This window comes from Lissotriton helveticus, chromosome 6 (assembly GCF_964261635.1).
Source record: "Lissotriton helveticus chromosome 6, aLisHel1.1, whole genome shotgun sequence".
Classification (NCBI taxonomy): domain Eukaryota; kingdom Metazoa; phylum Chordata; class Amphibia; order Caudata; family Salamandridae; genus Lissotriton; species Lissotriton helveticus.
This window is the reverse complement of record NC_136067.1, coordinates 2,028,429,545-2,028,450,232: the sequence shown is the minus strand read 5'-3', so window position 1 is coordinate 2,028,450,232 and position 20,688 is coordinate 2,028,429,545. Positions and strand designations below refer to the sequence as shown.

Below are 20,688 nucleotides of genomic sequence, written 5' to 3'. Positions count from 1 at the left end.
GCCCTTTTGAATAAAAAGTGCCCTATACATTTCTCAGAAATGTTAGGTCATATCTTAAACATGTCTGATATGAGAGGTATTGTACATCTATTTAAGAACGTATGTTCAGGACTGTTAGCACCTTTTCAAGCAGTCCTCAGAATAATTCCAAACTTCGTTCACTCTGTGTTTGGTGTACTGCCCCTCCTTTTGGGACTCGTTGCAGGAATACTATTTTTGCTCCTACTGCTACGATATGGCAAGCCAAATCACCAATGCCACTCCAAGCACCATAGAGAGCTCTATTGGAGATGAAGTGTCGTGAGCGCATCATTCAAATTCTGGGTTTACCTTGTCTACGAAAATTAAATACTACATGGTTTCTGTCATTCAGACCAATCTGGCAAGATTGCATCTTACCTGTTCTATGCTGCCTGCTTTGCGGTGAAGAATATGTGCTAGACATCTGAATAACACTCCCATCAGTCATGCCTACGGAAATCGATACTTTGCTGGACCCAACAACTGCCCATGCTCTGTGTTGTCCCCATCAGCTACCAATCCTGATGACGGCATTCATTGAGATCTCACAGACGCAAAATGGTGATGCTGAGGTACGAGAGCGACCAATGCTGAAGGTAATGCTTCACATCTTTATGCGGTTAATCTTCTAAATGAGGTAATCCAATTTTTGCCTACAATGGCAGATTACTTTTTGTCTACAGATATAGTAGATTTCATATTTTCTCCCAACCCTAACACTGACTTTTGATTTTAGCACACAGTGTTCTGAGAGACTTTGAATTTGACCATCATTTTTCAAAACAATGGACTAACTTTGGAACTTTTTCCTATGATTAATTTTTTTTCTCCCAAATTTGTATTTTTCATTTTTTGGCACAAGTAATCTGCTTATAGTAGATCTATTCATAGAGAAAAATAATTCTTTGAATACTTCCAGAGACAATATGTGACCTTGTCCATAAACAGTTTTATGTAATCTGACATGAAATGGTTTCGGCCCTTTTCTTCTGTATTTACGAGCCATTTCATAAATGTATATTTTTATGATTCATTCAAATTGCGTTTCAAATGTCAACATATGCTTTGAATGAAACATTGCTTTAATGTGTACAGCACCAGTGCATTTTTATGCTTACAACCAGTTCTAATGCATTTTTCAATGTATTTTGGACATGTTTTTAGCACTTGATGCGTAGATATATTTTAGATATGTTTAACATGTTTAGAATTTAGTAACGTTGTACATACGAAAGTGGAGTGTGTGTTGTGTATCGATTTAGATTCCGTATAAATTTCCCGATTCATGCCCTTATATAGGTACAATTCACACTTGCCCTTATTTAGGCATCGAAATCCAGCCCTTATTTAGGCATAGTCCATGCTACCCAAATACAGGCATGGCTACTTACATCCGTTCATCTACGTCACAAAAAGTTCTTGGAAAACCAGACTCTTAAGCCTTTAGGACTTCCCCTTGCTTGAATATTGATTTATTCAAGAACTCCTTTATTATGCATGAACATCTATTCCTTAAGGGTTCATTCATGATGTTCTTATGCCCGACTTTTACATCAATACTGGCATTCCTAAATACCTTAAAGGTATAAATGTGCCTTTACTTGCCATGGCAAACCACGTTTTGGTGCAGTTTGGCTACCTACTTGCACGGCGCGGCTCGCCGCGGCAAGTCCCGTAGGAAGTCAACTCCCTAATTGACGCACTGACCAGATGCTGTCATCCTCCTCGCCGAGAATCCAGCTCCAGTGTTTCTGACTCCACTTGCGGGGTGTTAGAGATCGAGTGCCGGGAAAGAGATACCAACTTCTCTCATTCTAAGGTATGGAGATGATTAGAACCTAGAGAAACTTTTGGCAATTCTTGGCACAACCAAACTAAACTATAGCTAAAACAGCACCTACTTCTTCCCTCGTACTAGACTTAGGTTAGGTACACTGGGGTAGGATTATTTTAAAGGCACCAGTTGACTATTTTAGCAAGTGTTATTTATGTATGTATTTTTATATATGTCATAGCTACAGACCATGCTATTACAGTACTATTTTATATTACTGTTAACGCTGTACGCATTATACTTCACATTCTGTCTTATGATTGTAGCAGTTCATATCTCTTGAATGAGAAATAAAACTGTTAAAAAAAACCTTTTTATTGAAACGCCTGTCTATCTATTTCTATGCACCTCTATAGAAACGAAGCATGCACTATTGACTGAGTGAAACGTTATCTATAGTTTCCACAACTCTGAAGATATTGTTCCGACTCTAAGGGAAACAAAGTTGTCATGTTTATGCGGTTGTCACAAACTAATCCCTTCTTGTTCATTCGAGAAAGTTTCTAGTGACCTCTGAGTTAGCTGACACACACCAGTAATTAAGTTTAATGTACACGATAGAGACATACTGACCTCAGTCCTATGTAAAAACTATAGTGTATATTATTCCAATGCGCAGAGCCTATTAGGGATATAGGAAATACTTTACAAAATATTGCTCCGTCACTGGGGGTCTTTAGACGCGACATGAATATGTCTTTTTAGAAAAGGAGTTGTAGTGCTTCGAGCTGTCACGGTGGGCGGTGGGCACGTAGGGTCCACTCTTAACTACTCCTGCGGGCACCTCTGTTTCGCAGTCTTTCTTTCGGTGCACTCATAGTGCCAGGCACTGCTGAGTGTCGGCGTATGGGGGGGCAAAGGGGGAGAGTCTTACTGCTGAGGGTCGGGGGTGTCTGATTGCTGATAGTGTCTGTGGGGAGGGGGTTCACTGCTGACTGAGAGTGTCACAGACGAACTGCCTAGATTGTCGAGAGGGGACTGTTCATAGTGCCAGGCACTGCTGAGTATGTTGGGGGGACACTGCTGAGTGTGCCCGGATGAACTGTTTATAGTTCCAGGCACCACTGAGAGTGTCAGGAGGCGATGCTCATAGTACCAGGCACTGGTGGTGGTGCCAGACACTTCTGATTGTGTGCCAGAGCTTCACGCTTTTTGCCAGCTGTGCAACACATATGAACACGGAGTAGAGACTGGTTCTGTCCACCCTGCCCTTGTCCGTACACAGTCTTCAGCTCCTGGGGGTACTGATCCAAGCACTGTCATTATAGCGCTAGGCTACCGAACAGTCGGTTGCCATAGTTGATGCCACTGGGTGCTTTTCTTATTGGCAACCATTTCTGTTGTGCTATTTCTCATAGGTGAATACTGCATTGGGATCCTGTCGGAAATCTGGTACCATTTCTTCATGGAAATCCATCCTACGCTCCAGGCTGTTTTTTACCTAGTTCAGGTAAGTGGCCAGAAAGAGTGCGGAGTGGTCCTGAAAACACGTTCTTACTGGAGGAGACAAAATCATACATTTTAAGCTTGGGATGAATGCCAGCAATTATAACCACCAGTCCTTTGACCGTGGACTAGGGCACTGCTTCAGCAGGTTGGTTCATTAGTCCACATCCTACAGGTGTGTGGAGTAAACGCAGGTAAAGGCCGGAGGATGAGACGTGAGTTCAGGAGTTTAGTCTTATAACGAAACAAAAGGTGCACACAGTACGTGTGAATGTGCTCTATGAAATATTGACTACTCAAAGACACTGGTTTACAAACAACAAGGTGAACCCTAGAACAAGAACCTGGGGTAATGTTGACTGTTTTCCAAACAATGGTTGAAGAACTAAAATAACAAACTATAGACAGATACGTATATAAAAAGAAAAAAACTGTGCAAAAAGGGAGAAACACCCTTATACTAACATAATTTTGAAATAACCATGTACCTAAGTAATCATAAAAATCAAATTGAATGCAAAATAAGTATAATAGAAAGTAAATAGAAAGGGCACTCAAACAGTTACACTAACACTAACACAATTATAAACATTGACAAAAATGTGGTCACTTTCACTCTTGAATTCTTCTGTCCTTATGATGACCAGGGGAGGACTGAGAACCAAAACCGGCCCTGGCAAAGTGCTCGGCCAGCCCCCTGGGGGTGCAACCGAGCTCTTTGCCGGGGTCGGTTTTTGGCCGATTTTGTTACAGGGCCGATTTTGCAGCTATGCTGCAAAAACGGCCCTGTAACAAAAACGACCCCCAGGGACCAAAACCGGCCCCCACCCTTGCGGTGCACCGGGGTATTGCCCGGTGCCCGCAACGGCCAGTCCGGGCCTGATGATGACCCTTAAAGCAATCATGGGTCGAAACGCAGTTGACGCTTAAAAACGTGGCCTAATTATGAGAGGACACTATTGTTATATTGTGTATTGTATCTATTGATGTATGTATATGTTTTTTTCTCTGCCACTGTTTCCTTGGTTGACACTTGTCAATGTTTATAATTGTGTTAGTGTTAGTGTAACTGTTTGAGCGCCTTTTTACTTAAAGTCACTGGCATAGGACAGACAGTGTGAAAAGGCGTAAATATTGATTTTCCAGCTAGTTTTCCCAGGCTTTGAACTGCCAACGTCCATTAAGGGGTGTGAAAACAACTCAGGACATCAGCACCTGCCTTAGCAAGCGTTATTTTTTTGGGGAGGAGTGGAATTGGGTGCGGGTGAGGTTAAAAAATGTCTCCCAGGTACTTCTCGGCACAAGGCCCCGCCCCCTCCAAAGCCCTGACCCTCTTCCCACTGTGACATAGTTCTTCAAATTGGCAGGTATGGGCAAGTGATTGGTCAAGTGCACCGTATGTTTGGCCTAACGTTAGCCAGCGTTTGTCATTGGGGTATGTGTGTCCAGTTTGTGTTGGTTCATGGCATGAGGAAACCCTCCCAGTGGGGGCTAAAAAAGGCTTTTCCATCATCTCCACTCCTTAGAGAACAAGCATTTGCAATGCAATAGGTCTCGCTATTACGCAAGTTTGAGCTAGTCACATTACAAATAACAATGCCTTTTAATTTTATTTTTGTTTTTAAAACATAAATAAAAGGCATTGTCATTTAGAATGCCAATAGCTCAAATTTGCATAAATGCGAGACCTATTGCATTGCAAATGCCTGTTCTTATTGGCCGCTTTGCGACTTGCCCTCAGTGAGTGAGCAATAAGAAGGGAGAACTCTTAGGTCTGGATTCAAAACCCCTTCCCCTACCGCACCCATCTTATTACGGAAGTTTGCCACAAAAGATAAAGATTTTCGTTCCGAAGACAGTGGAACGCTGTGATTGGCTTGCAGCGCTCCCAAAGTCAGTTTTTAACAAGATTGCAACTACCATATCTCACTGAGTAGGAAAGGCAAAACGTCCTCAAATGCCCCCAAGGATGGCGCTATCAATAGTGCAGCAGGTACAGCGGCACAGAGGGTTGGAGCGGGTCGGCAAAAAACAGTCGGGAGACAACCATCTCAACGAATGCGTTAAGACGCATGCATTGACATCGCATGCACTTACAATGCATGCAACGTTACGATGCGTGTGTTGTCTACGCACGCCATTACGTCGCATGCGCTTTCAGAACACATGCATCCCCAACGCATGGGATGTCATGGACTTGCGCCGAGACGGGCTACGGCTAAGGGGGGCGTCGAGACGGGCTCTGGGGGACACAGAAGACAGGGAGACAACCCTGGAACAACGACAAGAGACAGGTAAGGAGGCCGCTCGTATTGGGCTTAGGGCTTCTTGTAGTATACGTGCTGTTTTGGGGTTGGGTTAGGGCTTAGGGCTAGTTGCAGTATACGTACTGTTTTGGGCTTTGGGGGTTAGGGCTTAGGGCTAGTTGCAGTATAGGTACTGTTTTGGGCTTTGGAGATTAGGGATACTAGGGCTACTAGTAGAATAGGTGCTGTTTTGGCGTTGCGTTAGGGCTTAGGGCTTCTTGTAGTATAGGTGCTGTTTTGGGGTTTCGTTAGGGCTACGGGCTAGTTGCAGTATAGGTACTGTTTTGGCCTTTGGGGATTAGGGTTTAGGGTTGAGGTCATAGTGTAGGCTTGCTTTACTGTTTAGGGCTTAGGGTTTAGGGAAGTGATAGCGTGCCATATTGTAGGGTACTGTTTTATGATTCAAGGATTAGGGTCTAGGGTTTAGGGTCGAGTGAAGGGAAATGCGCATATGGGTAAAACTTGCAATGTAAAAGCATGTGGGGTGTCTGTATGCAATGTGAATGTATTTCGCATGCATTGCTATACAAATGCGACGTAATGGTATGCAATGTGATTACTCACGATCTAAGGGGACATGCGATGTAACAATTACGATGTAATGGCATACGATGTAAGTGTTTGTGATGTACTATCATACATCCAAAACAGTCAAACTACGGTTGCCTGTACTATCATCTGTTGAGCATTTCCATTCTTGCCGTAGAGCCCATGTCATCCTCAGCGTGCCCCTCAGCATCTCAAACACTTATATCCGGAAGCTTGCCAGGTTACTCTTTGTCATGACTAGGATATTTGGTGAGTCCTGAGTTTTGAGTCAACAACACTTTATCACTTTATATCGTGGGATTTTTCTACCTCTCCTTATAGTGTTAAAAAACAAGTACAAATCTAAGAATGCACCGTTCTTTTTGTCTGAAAACCTGCTGCTACTGCCTTATGTTCGCACCGGGGGTACGTCTTCCTGTTGGTGGCCTGTTAAAGGGGAAAATACCTTTCACTCCTGACTGGTTGGCCTGAGAGCATCATTCACACAGGCGGCGAGCCACCAGCTACCAAGGTGTCAACAAACATGCATTCCTGTCTGCTGCTCCAAGTGACAGCAAGAGGGAGGGGTGAAGGAAGGAGTGGGGCCAGCAGCAGCGTCCACCCCTCTCACACCCAGGTATCAAGCTAGTTCTACAGTGAGGGCCAGCAATACGCGAAGAGGGCTGCAGAAGCCAGGTCATGTCAAACCCTCCAAGTCCCCACTTCTCGTATACCTCATCGTATACCTCATCCGGAAGTAGAGCGACTTTATTCTGCTTCCAGAAAACATAGATTCTCCACAGCCAAATATTTGGAGATCTTAAAATTCAAGTGAGCTTCTTGGGGTGTCAGTAGTTTCATCTTGGGAACTTCCAAACTGTGGAATTTTCTTCCATTGTATCTGAAGGAACGTCTGAATATCCTGTCCATTCAGAAAATCTCTAAAAACATGGCTTTTTAGTAATTAATACAGCAGTTCTATTCACTAACAGAAGCAGCTCCAAGAAGCCTCTGGGCTCATTTACCATACTCACCTGGGCCCATATAACTATATATATACGTTAATCAGGTAAATCTACACTCAATCAATTTTGTTTAACCATTTCGGATCTATACCATTTGACTTACCAGTCCAAGTCACCGATACCTAAAGTCCTAAGGGATCAAAGGAGTTAGCAAGAAAATAGGTAGTAGAATAACATTTACATTTTCATAAATAACCACAAACTCGGGAAAGGTTTAAGTTCTTTTATCTAAGATAAATTCTTAAATGTTTAAAAAAAACATAATAAATCAATAATTTCTTGTTCTATTAGTATGATTAAGATTGAAAATGATATATGCAATAATTCTGAAAGAAATATCGTTAAGCATTAAACAAAGGGTGGGTAGAGAAGGGGAAACAGTACATTGATAAACCCACACTTTATAGTTACCTAGAATGGTGTGAAGACCAACCCTGGCCACGGACTGAGAAAAAGGATAGGAATCCCAAAGTGCAGGTGCAGGTGCCAACGAGAAAGAACAGGTTCAGACCAGAATCAGGACAGGTTACGGACCGAATTGGATCAGGACAGGACCACCACAGGCTAAGACCGGCACCCACAGCTAAAGTGCAACGCCAGCGTCACACCCCTCTCTGCAGCTACCAGTCGGACCCCGATTGGGTTATCAAACTCCTTCCCAGAACACCGATTGGGTTATCGAGTCTTCTGACAGTGCTCCGCCAGCACCTCTGCTCTCGATCACCTATTGAGTGCATTGGGTCAGTGACAAGTCAGCTATTTGGACAAGTCGGACAATCTATCTAGCTAAGCCTTTTTAAAAAAAAAAAAAAAATTATTCACCAAGCAGCAATAATCAACAATCTTACAGTATGCCAAATACATATTTTCACAGTTTACATCCAATTACTTTCCTTCTCTTCATACTATTACATTTTGACAGTGTAATGCCACTTTGACCCAGTTACTTTACATCATTTCCAGCATTTATAGTGATTAGCAACTCCACCCTTGAACGTCACTGAAATCCAGCTCCTCAGGTGACTGAGCTCTGCCCATGTACATCGTCATGTGGTCTTTAGCCTCCTATATTCAGTACGTCGCTCCTCCCTTCATCCCAGGCTCCGTCTCCTTTTGTCTATCAAGAGTCTACCTGCTGTTGCGTTAAGTAGTCCATCAGCGGCTGCCAGACCTCTTTGGGTCTAGAGACCTGCGGTAGGTCTTCCTCATATGTCCCTAATGTTTCTTTGCAGTACAACATATCTGCCAGCCAGTCCTTGAAGCGGGGCGGGCGTTTACTGCCCCATTTGATGGCTATCTGTCGCTTTGCTAGCAAGAGTGCCACTGCCAGTAGTTTCCGCCTTCTAGGCAGTTTAAGTTTGTAGATCCCTAGGAGGCATACCAGTGGTGCGTTTGGGATTACCTCAGCCAGCATTTGAGTGAGTGCCTTGAGACCCTCACGGGTGAGTAGTGCGCTATACAAATGTTGTTGATTGATTGATTGATTGCCTCCAATACCTCCCGCCAGAACTTTCCCAGGTCAGGACATGCCCATGCCATGTGTACAAAGTCTGCCTTAGGGGCAGAACATCTCGGGCATCTGTCGTCAGTTCTCAAGCCATAACGGTATAGTTTGTCTGGTGTGTAATACGTCTGGTGGAGAAATTTAAAATTAATGATTCGTAAGTTGCTATTTGATGTTAGCAGGTGCAATTGTGTACAACTAAAGTGCCACTCATCGTCTGTGATGGGTCCTCCCGTAGCCTCTTCCCACCGCGCCCGTGCCCTGTTAGATTCTGTATATTGCTCAGTCTGGGATGCAGTGTATAATTTTGTCACCAATGCCACACGCGTTGGCGCCGTAAGCATTAGTTGAAGGGCCTGCAGTGGTGTGGGTTCTGTCGGGAATGTATCATATAGATCTCTAACCGCTGCCCTCAACCGAAAGTATGCAAACATTTTCAATGGCGTTTGGTGTGCACTCATGGATGGGCTCTGCGGTGTTATGAAGGTGTTATGTGGGAATATCGTGCCTAGCGACGTAAATCCCATGTCCTTCAGTGCCTGTCTCATACCCATCTCTTGCGTGACCGATAGTTTAGGATGATTCGCTAGGGGTAGTGCCGGTGCATAGAGCGGGGTCTTACGTGCTCGCTTTGCTAATGTATGCCAGGCTCTAGATGTGCATGCGACCGGGTGTATGATTTCGGTGGGGTAGTTCCCCACAGGGTCTGAGATGTACTGTGTCAACTGCTTCGGGTAAACACTGTCCATTTCTACCGCCACATGCTGGATATGTAAGTGCGGTTGTGTCCAATAATGTGCATAGTGTGCTTGTGCACAATAGTAGTACAATTGAAAATCAGGTGCAGCAGAGCCTCCCTGGTGATACGGTTTTGTGAGTATTTTCCATCCTACCCTGGGTTGCTTTCCAGCCCACGTAAGGCATTGTAATGCCGTTCGTAGTCTTGTAAAAAAGGCCTGCGTAAGCCAAATTGAGATATCCCAAAACAGGTATAGGAATCGGGGCAGTATTACCATTTTTTGAAGAGCTATATGATATGCTATTGATAACAGGAGTTTGATCCATTTCTCGATTTCCTCTTCTAGTTTGCTCATTGCTACTCCATAATTTGCCTTGATCACTGTCTCCGGGTCCCGGTGTACCCATATTCCCAGATACTTCACCGGGTCTGTTATCCATGTCAATGGATAGTCTTGGTGCGGTCTCGGGGTTTTCTCTGTTAAGGGGATCACCAATGACTTGCTCCAATTTATACTAAGGCCCGAGTATTGTTCGAATCTGATATACTCTCTGATCAGCGGATTCAAGTGCGTGTCCGGGTTTCTAGTGTATAGAACCATATCGTCTGCGTAGAGTGAGATACCTACGGGGCCAAGGAGGAACTGGAGCGCTGCTTCTGGATGTTTTTGTCTGATTTTGCAGGCCAGCGGCTCTAGTATGAGCGCAAACAATATAGGGGACAATGGGCACCCCTGTCTCGTTCCGCGGCTGATCGTAAATTGCTGCGTCCATTTTTTCGTACTCTAGTGCTGGGTTCGTCATATAATAGGGCGACCCATTTCAGGAAGGCAGGCGGGAATCCCATCCTAGTCAGGACGGTAATCATGAAGTCCCATTCCACTGAGTCGAATGCTTTCGCCGCATCTAGTAGGGCAGCTGTCGCAGGCGTTCCAGGGTTTAGACTATGATACATCGCAAATATAGTGCGTATATTTTGGGCTGTGGACCTTGTAGGTATAAAACCCGCTTGATCGGGTAACACCAGCAGCTTCAGCAGCGGTTGTATGCGGTTTGCTAGTATCTTGGCCAGTATCTTCACGTCTATATTTATGAGGGAGAGGGGGCGGTAGGATTCACAGAACTTGGGGTCTTTGCCGGGTTTTGGGAACGCTATTATTAGTGCCTCACGCAATATGTGCGGGAGAGCACCTTCTTAGTATGCTTCCTCATACATCTGTGCAAGCTGTGGTATCAGCAAGTCCCTATATTCTTTATAAAATTCCCCTGGTAGGCCGTCCAGGCCTGGGGCTTTATTGTTTGGCAGTGAGTTAATTGCTTCTCTAAATTCCTCTTCCGTGATATGATGTCCTAAGTACTCCCTGTGTGTATCTGAAAGCCATGCCAGAGCTATGTTATCCAGATAGTCATGAATATCTTGTTGCATTTGCGACGTCTGTATAGTGTATAATTTGGAATAGAATGTGCGAAAATTATTCAGGATAGAGGGGGTGTCATAGATCTGCTCATCCTGGTCAGTTGTTATTTGTGTTATCAGTGAGGTATTCTGTAGTGGCTTAATCTTTTGCGCCAATGCTCTACCTGGCCTTCCTCTCTCCCCATAAGCTCTTGCTGTGTATTGTTTGGATAAATATTTTATTTCCTTGTCAGCGTATTCGTGGAACGCGTCCATCTTACTGCGTATGTCTGCTAGAAGGGGTGCCTGCAGGGTGGGGGTATAATCAGCTTCTAGTTTCTGAATGTCTTTTTCCACAATAGCAAGTTGTTGCCTAATGTCTTTAAGGATACTGGCGTGTTTTCTGATGCAGTGGCCTCTCACAGTCACCTTAAATGCCTCCCACAGTGCCTGTAGCTCTCTACCGAACCAGTATTAATCTGGAAGTATTCCTCGATTGTGCGTCTTAGTTCCGCGCTAAAAACCTGATCTTTCAGTTGCTGCTGACCTAAGGCGCCATGTGAACTGCCTCGGGGGATGAGTAGGGACCTCCAGAGTAAGTCTCACCGGGGAATGGTCAGACAGGGTCTTAGGCAGGTGTTCTATCGCCGTTGTCCATGTACTAACTTCCCGTGTGGTCAACCAGTAGTCTAGTCTCGACCAAGTGTTGTGTGTTAGCGAGGTGCATGTGCCTTCCCGTTTCCCAGGATGCCGCATTCGCCATATGTCTACCATTGACCACTCACTCATTCCCTCCTGAATCGTACGAGCTGCCCTTCTTCCGTGCTTATCCGTTCCCGAGCCCTGTCCAGTATCGGGTCTAAGCATGTGTTAAAGTCTCCTCCCCATATGATAGCTTTCGGTTGTGTTTCCCTGATTTTGGACCATATGTTGTCGTAGAAATGTGGATCGTCCACATTGGGGCTATAAGTTGTAACTAGTGTGATGCCCGTTCCTCCAAAGTTTCCCCTTAGTGTGATAAATCTCCCCTGGTCATCTGTAATCGTGTTAATTAGTGTAAACGGAACAATACGTTTAATCAGTATCAGTACTCCCCTAGCATAATTGGAGTAAGAGGATGTGACTCGAAATTGTGCCCATCTATAACCTATCCCGCATTCACGGTTAGGCGCTGTGTGTGTTTCTTGGAGGCAGGCAATGTCCACTGTGTGTCTATCTAGGTACGCAAGTACCTTCCTGATTTTCCTCGGGTCCTGCAGGCCTCGCACATTCCAGGACATGAGGGTCAGAGTTCTAACCTGCTGTGTCATAGCAGTCATATTTACTCATACAGGGTTGGATAGTCATTTTGAGAGTCATAAGTGCTAGTCTTTCATAATCTCGTAAGTGGAATGTTTTGCCGTCGAGTGCTGCTTGGTGATTTTCTAGAATACCCTCCCTTGTCCTCCCCCACCCACTTCGCCTAATTCCCCCCGACGAAGACATCTCCCCCATCGTTGCCAGGTCCATCCCCTCCCTCCCAACATGTATAACATTAAACATCGCAAACAATAAAGAACAGGTGTGATGTACACAAGTGGGCGATAGTAGCCGGGTTCTATCCCCCTCTTCTACGAATTTCAGAGGGGGGGGCCTTTTGTAATATTACATTCGTTCACACTATCTTCTGTGGACTCCTGATCTTACCATATCACATTGTATTAATTTAATATCTAAGCATCATGTAGAAGCCGTCACCAATCTTATATAGTCTATCATGGCCCTACACTTCACACTTCTGTACATGCTACTATTGACTTATCTGATTAGTCGATCTTCCCCATACCCATCCTAGAGGGGGGTGTCGATCTCCGTGCATCCCAAAGCGTAAGTCATTCTACCAGTCTTCGTAAATCTCTCAGACTTGGTCAATGATGTAGTCTTAATCACAGTTCCCAGAATTCAACCCCCCAGAACAGTTCTTCTATCTTCCAAGATTGGTAACTTCTCGGTTCCAGTGGGGGTGTCACTCCACATCTAATAGTTGCTCCTGGTCTTGCTGTCTGTCTCTTGGAGACCGTCTGCGTTCTCCTTTTGGTTTTCGTGATTGTAGGTATTTCATGAGTTCTTTTGGTTCAGCAAATACCTTAGTAGTGCCTTCATCTGTTATCCTCAGCCTAGCTGGGTATAACATAGCATATGGGATCTGTAATTCTCGAAGTTTCTGCTTTGCTTGTGTATATTTCTTCCTTGCTTCTTGAACGGACTGCGTAAATTCGGGATATAGTGCTATCTCCATGCCCTCGTGTCGTAGCGTACCTATTTCTCGGGCCTTTCTTAAGGCTGCATCTCGATCCCTGTAGTTTAATATTTTCGCTATTACAGGTCTTGGCCTGGTGCCCACAGGTGGTTTCGGGGCCAAGGATCTGTGGGCTCTTTCTACCAGAAAGACGTCCGAAATCGTCTCTCTCCCCAATAGAGTCGTCAGAAGGTTTTCCACGTACTTCTCCATGGGTCCTGTGTTTGTTGTCTCCACAATTCCCATAATCCTTATGTTGCTTCTCCGGGACCTGGCTTCCAAATCTTCCGCCTTAGCGGTGAGGATAGCTAGTTGTTTGTCTACTCCAGTCTGTTTCGCAGTTATTTGGTTATTAGTGTCCTCCACGTCCGATATCCGTCTCTCGGCCATGTCTATTCTTTCGGTATGCCTGTCTAGTCGTTCCGACATGCGGTCAACTCTATGTGTAAGATTGTCAATCTTCCCATCTATGTTCGTCAGCGCTGTTTGTATTGTTAAGAACATTGATTGCACAGTGTCTGCCGTAAGGGCCCCCATCGGCTGCGCCACAGTCGAGGGTGCTGGGTGTTCATCGCCAGATTGTTCTTGTACTTTTTTGGAGTGGTCAAAATTTATCTTCGGCTGATTTTTATCCGGTTTACCCATTGTGACCCGTATGTGCGCCTATACTTCTCGGAATTGGTGAACAGCTTGCTGATGTGGGGTCTCCGCTATCTCAGGCCCGGTCGTGGTTATTCTCACTGTCCACGGCAGGTATCTGCGCGGTGACGTCTGGGCACGATCGCAATATTGCTCCCACCAGTTGATTTTGCCAAATTTTACTGTTGTCCTGGCTTCTCACAGCGTTCAAACTGTTCCCCGCCAGTTTATTTCACCCTGCTCCGCCATGCAAACGCCTCCATGTCTATTTGTGTGGAACCTCTGGGTGCGTCTGCTCTGTCCCTACGGGGTGGCCTCATACTTGCTTGGGTCACTGCGTCCGTCAGGCGCGATGGGTCAGATATGCCGATCAGGAGTTATGTGCCCACAGGGTTTGAGGCAGCCGCCTTGCTGATTGTTCCCTATTGCACCCTAGGTCTTGGTCAGTCACTCTGTGTATTGCGCATGTGCTAGCTGCTCAAATCATCCAGGACCCCCAAGATACGTGAATATCTTAGTATAACTTCCAATCGCAGATATTATAGCTGGGCATGGATTTTCGCCTCGCCTTTAGTCACTCTGCCTCGCGTTTGCATTTTTAGGGCCTACAGGCTTCCTGACTGCGCTAGGTCTGCTTTACCTCTCTGTAGTGTAGGCTTGGGTCCGCTTTATTATGTGCCACGCCTTCTATCCGTATTGTGTACTTCACCGGAATGCGCCCGCTCGGCAGATCCGTGCTTGTGCGGCCCTCAGACTGATCCCGTTGCGTCTCCTTCACCCGATCGCTGGGCTCCCTCGATATGCTCCCGATCCACCACGGGAGGCGTGGCCACTCCGATCCGGGCTGAGTGCTTTACGTCGCGGCCTGCCTTCCAACTTTAGGCCCGCGCGTCTCTCGTGGCATCTCAGCGTAGGCCCAGACAGGTCCCGGGTTTCGACTTTACCCTCGCAGCCGCTTGTTGTTTACGATTGCCTCCTCGAGAGTAGGCGATTAGTTGTTCTTCGCTGTCCCACCTTTGATAACGGTGAAGTCCACGTCCGAAGTGCAGGATAAGGATGAAATTTGCGGGCACCCAGAGGAGCTCGCTCAATATGCGGCCATTCCAATCCTTGGCTAGCTCCGCCCCCCCATCTAGCTAAGCCTACCCTAGTTATACTATTTTCCAGGTCAGTGAACCACCCCCAATGTTGCAAATGTGTGAATCCCACAATTTTATTGGTCAGAAGAAGAGGAGAGGTCATCATACCATATTAATATGAGGTAACTGTCAAACATGTATTAAAATTATGTTCCCTCCCATAACTTTATCTTCTCATGCACTTTTATTCCACCCGGCAGTGAATGTAACAATAACATACAATGTTTTAACAAATTATTCAATTTAGCTTCCTCTGGCAGGGTGAGAGGGTCATTTTCTCATAGTTTTACAGTCCATGTCTGATTCTGGCACTGGTTCAATGCCATGGCTTCAGTGGCTTGAGTTTCTTTGCGCAGGCGCAGTTTCTCCAAAGATGGAGTTCATAAGTACATTTCAGGCCCAAATGCGATACATGCAAAATAGAAGAGAAACAGTTTTAGAGACACAGAATAAATGAATGCACTGTAAACCACTTATCTCTATTCTATTCCCATTATTTTATTTTAACTATTGCATTAAAGATTAGGCAGAACGAACAGCTTAGCAAAGCAGCGATACAAGCTTCTTGCACGTTAGGACACAGAACAATCTTAGTTCTAGTGTGCAGAAGCAAAAGTTTCCCACCAAGCAAAGTAACACGTCATGTCACGTGAGTGTGACAGACGCATGCACAGTCAAAAATCCCGCGTAGCAGCAGCCATTTTAATGCAAGCGAATTATAGTTCATAGCAGTACATTGTCGAGCTTCCTCTAGATACTAAAAATGTCGTGAAATCCAACATTAATATAACAAAACATGTTAGTTAGTACATTCATATATTTTTCGAGAGGGCTGAATACAAGCAAGTCACTCTACATGTGCAACCTTGCTCCATCAATCCCCTCTTTGATGATATTTTATATCATCACCAATTAATTAAACAGATGGCAACTTTCACATTTCACCCAACTCAATTTCTTCAACCTTTCTATTAAGATTCTTTTCATTTTTCATGGGAAGGTTTTTCACTTTCTCGTACAAATGTCCATTATACTCTTCTAATTCAATTTCATTAATATTTCTTTTCTTTCCTTTCTTATTCACTGTATATGTCTTTTTATGCTTGCGACATTTGCAGCAAGTTATTAGCCCTAAAATCAGTAGGGCTATTCCCACCATTGGCATCAGTATTCTACCTACAAAACATTTTCCTACATTCGAGGCCATCAAATTTCGGACTTCCGTTTGCAATTCAGTGACATCTGTTGTGAGACTAGCAGTTTTTATGTCCAGAGATTTCACTCTCTCACTAGTTTTCGTGAGGTCTGCCTGAATCAAATTCACTTCAATCGATACGGTGTCCAACTTATGCGCAAGAGTCTCCATCTTTAGTCCAAGAGTGGATTTGACACCATCAATGGCGGCCATAACATCCTGCAACGTCAGCTCTGGTTCTAGGACAGAGGCGTCTTTAAGTCCTTCCTGAGATTTGCCCAGTCCACTCGGCGACCCCTTCGACTGAGCATAATGGTCCATGTTATTAGATTGGGTGTATTTACCCCCTCTAACGGTTCTCGCCTGCCGCTTATCTCCCTCCGGCTTCGTCGCCATCGCGTGACAAATCAACGTTAACCATCCGGTTCAGGGGAGATAGCGAGCAAAACACCCAGTAGTCCGGCCAGCAACACGTCTTTCGTTGTTTGATCTTGCAACTACGACAGAACAAGGCAGATCTGTCGCCGATAAGGGTCTGTGGTGGTCTAGTGTGGACCCAAGCGAATCCCAGGCAAAATCGAAAGTGAAACCAACAGTAGAAGCGGAGCCAAGCCGGTCACTTCCGGCGCCCAAGTCCGATGTTGTTGCATTACCACTCGGGCACAGTGCCAACGAAATCACCGGTCATCCGGGGGGAACAGGCCTCAAAACTCCATAGTCGTATAACTCCGGTTTCCGGGTAGCGATCGAAACGCGGTTTTCAGCTTTCTAGTCTCCTTTGGTTCCTTTGCAAGAAGCACTCCAGTAGCCAGGATAAATGACAGGATATACACTTCCTCATTCTTAAAGATTAACACGACAGCTACCCTCCTGTTGTACTCCTTTAAAAAAAATTAAATTTTTCTTCTTCCACCTCTACATTTACGTTTAATACGTATGCCTATTCTATACTTTTCCACCTTTACTTCATTCACTTTCCTTTTCTGTAATACCCATGTTTTGTACCCCCACTTTACTCTTTTAACTATTACTACTTCCCCTTTCCCATGTATTGCCCCTACTGCATTTACATTTTCCGCAACCTATACGCCCCCCGCTTGCATTTACTCATTTTACTCCCTTCTATTTCTCTAGCTAGCAGTTTCGTCCGCCTCAAGCTGACTTTCCTCGTGTTGGAAATCCGTCAAAATGACGGTATAGGGGTTATTGGGCTGGTGACATTGAGCATGATGGGACTTGTAGTTAATCGCCTCACACTATAAGTCTTTGCCCACAAGTCTTAGCATGCTTCGATCTATTGGGTGGGAAAATTAACTGGAAGTCGCCCACGTGACATGGAGTCAGCTTATGCCCTTCTGCGTTTCATGTACATTCAGCTAGCTTGCATTGGTGTTCATGTCTGCACCTGAGCGGTTCCAAATCGGCCACATCTCAGAGGAAATTGTGTCTTTTTATGTGGTGCTAGGAGGCCTGCAGCTGTTGTAGACGGCCAGATTACACCCAGCAGATCAACCATAGATGATTCGTAATATGCCTTCTACTGATTCTACCAAGATAACACATGGCGCTGTTTCTTCACGTATTTTCCCCGTAAGCACTTGCTCTGTGTAAAGTCAGAATATCCTATCAGGCTGGTCTCAGGACCTTTTCGAGACAACCTTCAGCTATCAAGGTCAGAGTTGAAACGAGGCAAGTGAGATTGTCCCTTCGAGATGCACACAAGGAAGAAACTAAAGCTTGGTTAGATGGCAGCCTCAGTTAAACTCAGGAGTGCTTAAAAACCCTTCCCAGCTGGGGGATACGGGCATCAAACAGGCTGACTGCCAACTTCCTTTCTGCAAATGAACACAGACTCTGGGGAGGAAAAGCACTCCGTGTGCCACTTAACCTTTGACACCGTCTTTCGTTACACTGGAGTTGTCAAGAGTGCTATGAGATGTAATATTCACAGCGTCCCCTCAAGTGGCGTATTGAAACTTGAGAGGGCCCCCCTGCAAACTACATGGCGGGGGCCCCCCTCCCTTCCTCCGTGCTATTCTAGAGCTCTCAGGCCAGCGACCCGCCGTACTGCAGGGGCTGCGGGGCTATTGTTACGCCACTGTCACCAATGCAGCCGTTATAAGTAACACTGGATGGTGGAGTTAAAGGTTGGGCTTAGTTTGCCAGTAGGCTATCATAGGTGGTGATCCATTCATTACAGGGTCACCGCCATCAGTCGGCCGGGGAAGTTTGCCCAATGTTAGGTGGGTTTCCTGCTGCAGACTCCTGTCATGATATACAACATAGGGCCCACTCATTGTTCAGTTTTGACAAAAGTGCATCCACTGCTCCTACTCGTTTCCGTTTTAAAACATTGGACAAAGCGACACTGCAGTATTTTAAAAGCAGATGTAACTACAAAGAGCACATTTTGATAATACATTTTTATTAGTAGACAATAGCAATCTTAAGAGGCATTGCATAGCTTTATACACACTGTGACGCCAATTCCATCATGGTCTCTCTCTCTCTCTCTCTCTCTCTCTCTCTCTCTCTCTCTCTCTCTGTCAGTCAGTCTCTCTCTCAGTCAGTCTATCTCTCTCAGTCATTTAGTCTCTCTCAGTCAGTCAGTCTCTCTCAGTCAGTCAGTCTGTCAGTCAGTCAGTCAGTCACTCTCTATCAGTCTGTCAGTCAGTCGGTCTCTCTCTCTCTCTGTCAGTCAGTCTCTCTCTCTCAGTCAGTCAGTCTATCTCTCTCTGTCATTCAGTCTCTCTTAGTCAGTCAGTCTCTCAGTCAGTCTGTCAGTCAGTCTGTCAGTCAGTCAGTCAGTCAGTCTCTCTCTCTCTCTCAGTCAGTCTGTCAGTCAGTCGGTCTCTCTCTCTGTCAGTCTCTCTCAGTCAGTCCATCTCTCTGTCAGTCTCTCTCTCAGTCTTTCTCAGCCAGTCTCTCTCCCTGTCAGTCCCTCTGTCTGTCAGTCTCTCTATCAGTCCCTCTCTCTATCAGTCTCTCTATCTCTCTCTTTCTGTCAGTCTCTCCCAGTCAGTCAGTCTCTCTCTGAGTCAGTCTCTCTCTTTCTGTCAGTCAGTCTCTCCCTTTCTGTCAGTCAGTCTCTTACAGTCTCTCTATGTCAGTTTCCCTCAGTCAGTCAGCCTTGCTCTTTCAGTCAGACAGTCTCTCTCTATCAGTCAGTCTCTCTCTCTCTCTGCCAGTCAGTCTCTCTCTGCCAGTCTCTCTCTCTGTCAGTGAGTCTCTCTCTCTGTCAGAGGCTCAGTCTCAGTCTCTCTCTCTCTCTCTCTCTCTTTCTCTCTCTCTCTCTGTCAGTCTCTCTCTGTCAGTCAGTCTCCCTCTCAGTCAGTCTCTCTCTCTCAATCAGTCTCTCTCAGTCAGTCAGTCTCTCTCTCTTAGTCAGTCAGCCTCTCTCTTAGTCAGTCTCTCTCTTAGTCAGTCTCTCTCTCTGTCAGTCTCAGTCTCTCTCTCAGTCTCTCTCTCTCAGTCAGTCCCTCTCCCTGTCAGTTCCTCTCTCTGTCAGTCTCTGTCTCCCTCCACTCTCTCTCCTCTCTCTCCACTCTCTCGCTCCACCCTCTCTCCCTTCTCTCTCTCTCTCTCTCTACTCTTTCGCCACTCTCTCTCTCTCTACTGTCTCTCTCCACTGTCTCTCTCCACTCTGTCTCTACTCTCTCTCCACTTTCTCTCTCTCCACTCTCTCTCCCTCTCCCCACTCTCTCTCTCTCCACTGTCTCCCTCCACTCTCTTGCTACTCTATCTCCACTCTCTCTCCACTGTCTCTCTCTCCACTTTCTCTCTTTCCCTTCTTTCTCCACTCTCCACTCTCTCACTATCTCTCGCTCTCTCTCCACTCTCTCTCCACTGTCTCCCTCCACTGTCTCCCTCCACTCTCTCTCCTCTCTCTCCACTCTTCTCCACTCTCTTGCTCCACCCTCTCTCTCTTCCTTCTCTCTCTGTACTCTCTCTCCACTCTCTCTCTCTCTCTACTGTCTCTCTCCACTGTCTCTCTCCACTGTCTCTCTCCCCACTGTCTCCCTCCACTCTCTCTCCACTCTTTCTCCACTCTCTCTCTCCACTCTTTCTCCACTCTCTCTCTCTCCAATCTCTCCACTCTCTCCACTCTCTCACCACTCTCTCTCCACTCTCTCTCCACTCTCTCTCCACTCTCTCTCAACTCTCTCTTCACTCTCTCCACTGTCTCTCTCTCCACTCTCTCTCCACTCTCTCTCGCTCACTCTCTCCACTGTCTCTCCACGCTCTCTCCACTCTCTCTCCACTGTCTATCTCCACTCTCTCTCTACTCTCTCTCCACTGTCTCGCTCCACTCTCTCTCTCTCTCTCTCTCTCTCCACTCTCTCTCTCTCCACTGTCTCTCTCCACTCTCTCTCTCTCCACTCTCTCTCTCTCCACACTCTCTCTCTCCAATCTCTCCCACTCTCCCTCACAAAGTAGTGTGCATTCCATGGGCGTCCGCAGAAATGTTTCCTGGGGGGGCACATTTTTAACTTCATCACCATCCCCCTTGCACCTTCTCCCCTCTGCCTTGCACCCTTCTCGCCCTCCCTCTTGCACCCTTCTACCCCTCCCCCTTGTACCCTACTCCACCTCCGCCTTGCACCCTTTTCTACCTTTCACCGTTCTACCCTCTGCCTTG

The 20,688-nt window shown here is 45.9% G+C and overlaps 1 protein-coding gene across 3 annotated transcripts in view; it reads left to right on the top strand.

Annotated features, from left to right (window-relative positions):
• The window catches only part of LOC144763948 (interferon-induced very large GTPase 1-like), a 317,067-nt gene that overhangs the window by 89,395 nt on the left and 206,984 nt on the right, over positions 1 to 20,688 (top strand). For 2 of the 3 annotated variants that reach the window (XM_078649999.1, XM_078649998.1), the window contains one exon: positions 3,214 to 3,305. The exons of the other annotated variant lie outside the window; for it this stretch is intronic. In XM_078649999.1, coding sequence (XP_078506125.1) covers positions 3,214 to 3,305 — 92 coding nt within the window. The remainder of the gene's footprint in view (positions 1 to 3,213; positions 3,306 to 20,688) is intronic. 3 annotated transcript variants of the gene reach the window in all.